The sequence below is a fragment of the Vombatus ursinus genome, unplaced genomic scaffold (genome assembly GCF_900497805.2).
Source record: "Vombatus ursinus unplaced genomic scaffold, bare-nosed wombat genome assembly UNPS02014816.1, whole genome shotgun sequence".
NCBI lineage: Eukaryota > Metazoa > Chordata > Mammalia > Diprotodontia > Vombatidae > Vombatus > Vombatus ursinus.
The window spans coordinates 9,682,585-9,689,513 of NW_020954594.1; the positions used below are offsets into that span (position 1 = coordinate 9,682,585).

Genomic DNA, 6,929 nt, shown 5'->3' on the forward strand with positions numbered 1-6,929 from the left:
CCCAATTGCCTCTCCAAAAAAAAAAAAAATCCAAGCATTGGGCAGCTAGGTGGCGCAGTGGATAGAGCACCGACCCCGGATTCAGGGGACCTGAGTTCAAGTCTGGCCACAGACACATAACACTTACTAGCTGTGTGACCCATTTAACCCCATTGCCTAGTGAAAAAGAAAAAGAAAAGGAAAAGAAAAGAAACATAAAGATGAACAATCTCAGGCCCAGAGAGGCTAAGTAACTTGCCCAAGATCACATAGGTTTTAAGCATCAAAGGCAGGATCTGAACTCAGGCCTTTCCAAATACTTTTATTTTGACTTGGCACAACTGTAAATAAGACAAGTGTCTGCCTCTAAAAGAAAAAAAATCATCCAAACTAAACATCATATTTGAAGGCAAGTTACTGTTTCACATGTAACAGGAATATTTTTCAGGTCAAAGTGGTCTTTCTTTTCTGAAAAAGTATTTGCTATAGAGACATTATTAGTTTAATCTGTGTCTTTCTTGATATTTGACTAGAGAAAAGTTTACATGATTCAGATTAACAGGGAATTAATTAGAAGTAATTACAGTCTCCTTTCTTAAATGCAGCTCATTATTCCAAATTTATATTTTTTAAGCTAACATGTCCATTTCTCCCTCTTTTTCTGATAAAGCAAATATATGTTAATTTATCTAATTTCTGAAAGAAAGGTTAAGAATAAGAAAGTGAAATTCATTAACAATACTAATGTATAGCTTACTCAAGATACTTTTGAACAAAATTGAGAACCACCTTAAAAAGCAAATATAAATCAACTGCTTCCTATAATACCACTTGTAAAATCTGGAAAAAGTACATTTGATCTAAAGGTGAAATTTAAATATATTACAAGGTTCTAAAATACTTAAGAATTACACATAGGTTTATCTACCTGTGTGATATGGCAGGTTTGTGACCATCTTTTAAACCAGGTATATCTTCATGTAAATACGCCAATCCTCTGGCCATAGTTTCAGCAATGTGGCACAATTCATTCCAAGAGACCACATTAGCCTTTAGAAAGTCAGTTAATGAACCCTGAAAGGGGAAAAAATAAAAATATTTCATTTACTTTTTATAAGAGAAACACCAATATAGAGATGAATTCATGATCTCATCAATGTGGAAAATCCCACCATTTGTGCAAATCTCCCTCTACCCTCATCCCCAGTCTTCCCGTTTTGTGTAATTTTGTGATACTAGTATAATCCCCAGCCTATCCCCATCTGTTCTCTCTCATTCTTGTTTCTCTATGATGTAATGAAAACACTCTTCCTTTTTCCCTTGAGAAGTAGGAACAGGGGAACACCTTGTAAATAATTTCAACAAACAACATCTAGAAAGTTATCCTTTTAGCATGGTTTGAATTCTCTCAAGTTTCCACCTACCTTCTTCCATCAGTAATCTAAGATACCAAGATTCATATCTGGGGACACACTGATTTCTAACTGTTGCATACAAGGATATTCACTTTAGTGCTACTCTGAGGCCTCACTACTGTATGGAGGTATCACAGAACCTGGGCTAGCAGTGTGCCAACTTAGACAAACTTTACCCAACTGGAAAGATTTGAAATACTGGTCTGGGGACCCCATATCTGTTATTTGAACACCAACTAGATAAGTCTGGGAAAGGCTTGTTACTAGAAGAATTGTCACCAAGTGATTAATATTTTCAGTTACAACTCAAAAAGACTGTTTAGTAAGACATCAAAGAGGTACAATCTGCCCAAGTGGAAGGACAACCTATACCTTTTGACATCTTATATAGTCACAAATTACCAATTTCTTCTAAGAGTGGGTATAAACAAAACAGTTATATGTGTTTTTTTAAGTGGATGCTTACAGAAAAATAAAAATTCTTAATATTATTTGCAACGATAAGACAGAAAAATATTCCTTAAGGGAAAGAATGTTGCACATACAGTGAAACATCCAAGTTTATGGTCCTAGCTGTGCCGTTAATTACTTTTATGATGACCTACTTGAATTTTTTGGACTTCAGTTTCCTCGTTTCTAAAAGAGGGATCTGAGCTGGATAACCTTGAATGCCAATGCCCCTGCTGGTTTTGAAATGTTATGATGTAATAATATATTCAAGAACTTTTAAAAAATAGATATTTTCTAGACAGAATTACAGGATTCTTGAATAAAGAGGGCAAATCCATTTACAGAGGAGGAAACAGTATCATAGAGTGTAGTAGCTCACCAGTAGAGAGTAAGCAATTTTGCTAATATAATTTTTTTAGTTATCACAGCATCTTTATGAGTAGAAGAGTAAATAATGTCTTCCCTATTGTATACATGGTAAGGCTGAGAAAAAAACACCACAAAGTGTCTTTGTTACTAACTGCAAAAAGTTATCTCTCCCAATAGACTATGAGCTCCATGAAGGCAAGGATTGTTTTTGCCTTTCTTTGCATCCCCAGCACTTCGCACAGTGCCAGACACAGATAACGCTTGTTGACTGACAGCAAGTCAGTGATGGAGATGAGAACAGAAGGCTAGTTTTCCTATGGTCTATGTTCTAGTCATCAGACCAGAACATGTAGCAAAGAGAAGTCATACTGAATAAAAGAATTCACTCAAAATGACTCATATATAATAGATGAAAATTACTGAGCAAATGGTCGTATCAGAAGCAGTCACTTGGAAATGTTCTGAGAGAGAGGAGAATGGGAAAACATGAGAAAGAAGAAAACAGAGGTAAAAGTCTTCTTCTTCCTCTCCCTTATTCTCCAAACAACAAAACACTTAAGCATTTTTAATTTTTGCTAATGATACTATATTTTAATATCATCATCACTGTTTTATTAAAACATTATGGAAAATATTAGCTTTTTTCAAATGAATTTTAGGAAATCACCTTCCATATTTCCATTTTCAGAATGTCCACAGAACTAGTGGTCTTATGGCTCCTTAAAAGCTGTCTACTGCCTAAGCTCCAAAGAAATTTTTATAGTCTATTTCACAGACGGAGTACAACCTAAAATATATTCATTGGAAATGGGTAGCTGTTGAGACAAAGATATTTCTCCTTGTGGATATAAAAATGAATCACTGGAAATATTTACCTTTTCATGAAATGCAGTGATTAGCCAAAGATCAACATCAACACTGGTGCCTCGTTTTTCTGCACCAATAAACTGCAATATATTCTCATGTTTCATTCCAGGAAGACTATATACTTCATATTCATTTTGCCATGACTGTTTGTCCTGAAAGAAAAAAAAATATTTAATGCAAAAGGTAAAAATGTGTATGTTTGCTAAGCTAAATGATTCTGGGACAAGTTCCAAAATAAATTAAGTTGCACTTAAAAAGTTTCTCTTTCAAAAAGATTACCAAAATTCTGACAAAGGTAGGATTATTGCACTCCGAATACCTGCAAAATAGATATCTCCAAATGCTATAATTAATATACACAATTTATAAGTGTTCAGAAATGCTTGAAGGCTGCAATTATGCATTGGTAAAAAGCTTATGTTTGATACTCACAGAGGAGGAAAGAGGAGTGTAGTACATAATATAAGTTCCTTCAAAACAGGGATATTTCATTTTTGACTTTGTATTCCTGGTCCCTTACATAGTACCTGATGCCTAATAAGTGTTTAATACATGTTTTTTGATTTGAAGTTAAAGCGAGATATTACTAGCTAACTTCTAATGCAGATTTGTATGTATTAAGACACTCTGGAAATGAGCATTATCATATTAATAGATGTGTATCAATCCAAACCCAAAAAATACTATAGTTTGGGTTATTTCCATGTGGTATTGGAAGGTCTATCTATCACCTACCAGCATGAGGGCTAGGACTTATCATTCCTAATTCTTAATAACCTTTCTTAAAGAACAATAACTCGTATGGAGCTTTATGGTTTACAGAGCCTTAGATTCACAAAAATTCTGTGAAGTAGAAAAGATCCAATTGGAATACAGTTTTACAGAAAATCATTATTTTTTTTCTTTCCAAAGACTTACAAACTACATTCCTTCGTAGTGAAGTTTTGATAATTACCTGAACCATCAAAATTAAAACAGACAGGTGGCAGCATTTCAGTAAGCATCAAAAATAGAGTTCCTCCAGTTCATTATGAAAATAATCCCTAAGAAATGTTAATCTGTATTATCTCTAAGAGGATAGAATTACTAGCTATAGCATTTCTTAAGTTGGTCATTTAAGGGATCACTGTCATTGCTGAAACCTGTGAATTTAAGCTACTTAACTACCCACAAGCAAATACTAATATTTCTCATGATCATACATATTTATGATGTGGTTAAGACAAGATCAGGTTTCAGCCTTCTTGGTCCAAACTGTGAGTGCTATGACCTTTAATATTAGAAAAATGTGATATGTTTCTTCATATATTACTTATCACAGAATTTGAGATGAAGTGGATAAATAAGACCAAAGAAGAGAAATACAAAGTTTCCCAAAGGTCTTAAGTGCAGTTTTAAGTTTTAACAACTTAGTAAGCTTTAAAATGTTAAATACTAAGACCTTTGGGATACTCTGTATTAAAACAAAGATACTGAAAAAAAAATATATCCCATCCCAAATTATGGTTATCAACATAAGTGGCAAACTTGACGTCCGCTATCTCAGCTGAACCAGAAAGAGTGATAGATAATGCAGTCCCAGGTTTCCTCCCTGTACTTGAGAATTAGCGTTCATTCTCTCCTATGCCCAAGACAGCATCACTAAGTTCAGTGAACTGTCACAGTATGCCCTCAGTCACTGATAAAATTGAGCAAATCACACTGAATCGCACTCAAGAAATTACTTCTGAATTGACTATTTGAGATCAATCACTGCTTGAAAGAGATTACAAAGGGAAGATTCCAGTAGTGGTAAGTCATGAGTTTCAGCATAATACATGAAATCCAGGAGCAGTTTGTAAAGTGGTAAGCAAATTATTAGAGGCTGTGGGACAGTGTTATAGTTACCATATTCTATCACTAACAAAAGAATCTAAGGCTGAATGACTGTGTAAGGATTGTTTTTCTGCACCTTGGTTCTGCACCTTTTCTGCTTCTTGGTTAAAGTACCAAAGGGAATAGACAGTAGAGGGATCTTATTCCTCTTGGCATTCCTTGTAGCAGGCATCCATGCATAGAGTAGACATTTTTAAAATGATTTGTTGAATTAAATTTTAGCCTGACATTTAAATTCAAAATGGCTATTTCCCTGAAAGCCAACCTACTCTCTTCTCTAAATTGTTTGCTTTTCTGGACTATAATTACACATCTCATTGGAAGAGAAATCTAATTACCAAGACAACAAGATATATTGGGGGCATCACTTTCACTTAGCACTTTTTATTAGCTGAAAACTAAAAAAAAAAAATCTTTGTAAGTTTCTTCTCACTATAAAGAACAGAGGAAGGCTGGTGCTGCTAGTTTCATTTTCTAGATAAGGAAACAGAAAAAAAAGAATGCTCAACAAATGCCTTCAGACAACTCGGGGCAGAACCACTTTGTAAGTTAAGGCTCTTCTGTTTCCAGACCATTTCTGAGTTGCACAAGCTATCTTGCAATCAAATGTATTTAAAAATAACATATGTAGGACCGAAAAAGAAAAATTTACATACCTGTATTGGAAATATCTTGACAGCCACATACTCATTGAGTAACTGAGCTTTCCAGACACAACCAAATCTTCCCCTTGCTTTTATTTCTAATAACTGTAAGGGCTTCAAGCCTAGTAATGGAGAAGGTGGAGGTGGTCCTGGATCCTAGAGATAATTTTTTAAAAATTATAATAATCTGAATAATCAACATACCATAATGTTAAACTCTGAAAATATATAAGAAAATCAAATTAATTAAAAATAGTAATCTGACAAAATAACACACAGATGACATTAAGTAAAATTTTACAGAAACGTTCAGAAGTGAATTCCTCAATTAACAACTATTTGCAGTCATCCCAACAAAGAAGGCAACTAAAATTTTAAATGACAAGCTTTCATAAGATCATTTTGTACTGGAGCTAGAGCTAAAAAGTAAAAAGAAAAGAACATGGAAAAATTCTCTGCTATACCAATGAGATAAAATTTCAAAGAAAAATATCCTCTACATGAGAATACACTAATAGGAGCTTTTGTACTAGCAGGTTTTGTCCACTTTATGATACTTAATGTTTAATGATATTAGAAGTACAAAAGATGAGAAATTATCAGTAACTTGTAGCTGTCTCTCAAAGGACCTTCCTCAATATCCACCTTTTACACTCAAGTGCCTACTAAGCCTTAAATCTAATTCAGTGGGGGAAAAAATGTCAAAAGGATTGTACATAAGTATGTATACATACAAAAAGACAATATGCATACATAATTATCTTCACACTTATGTTTCCCTAATTAATCTAAATCTAATTTCCCAAGTAGTAGTTCAGGCCTTGGTTCACAAGAAAGGAGAGCATGACAGGGGAAAATGGTTGAGGCACACAATAATTAACTGTTAACGGTCAACAAAGAGGTTTGGGGGTTTTGTTTTGTTTTGCAGGTAGGGGGAGGTGAGAGAGGTGGTTAACAGAAAGAGGCTATCTACAGTGTGCCACAATAATAATAAAATGAATGCTGTTGTAAGTACAAATAAACTAAGCAAGCATGCTATCTTCCACTCAAGTCTTACTCCACAACTTCATCTCAGCATACAAGATACCCTTGTTTCTCAAGGGAATACTGGTTTAGTAGAAAAGCCATTGGACTTGGAGTCAGCTGCAGGACCACGGGAAAATCATTTAAACACTAAGAATTCATTTTCTTCATCTACAAAGTGGGGTATTACTGTATTACAACCATGCGAAGGATGTTAATAAAAATGTACTTTGACAAATCGATGGTGCCGTTATGCAGGATAACGGCACTGCTTCTACCAGTACAGATTACAACCTAGTCATATCTT

General features: G+C 34.4%; 1 protein-coding gene across 2 annotated transcripts in view; it reads right to left on the reverse strand.

Annotated features, from left to right (window-relative positions):
- Window positions 1-6,929, reverse strand: part of ACVR2A (activin A receptor type 2A) — a 144,886-nt gene that overhangs the window by 20,281 nt on the left and 117,676 nt on the right. For both annotated transcript variants that reach the window (XM_027835662.1, XM_027835663.1), the window contains exons 5-7: window positions 5,612-5,755; window positions 3,089-3,232; window positions 908-1,053 (exon numbers count right to left, since the gene is read on the reverse strand). In XM_027835662.1, coding sequence (XP_027691463.1) covers window positions 908-1,053; window positions 3,089-3,232; window positions 5,612-5,755 — 434 coding nt within the window. The remainder of the gene's footprint in view (window positions 1-907; window positions 1,054-3,088; window positions 3,233-5,611; window positions 5,756-6,929) is intronic.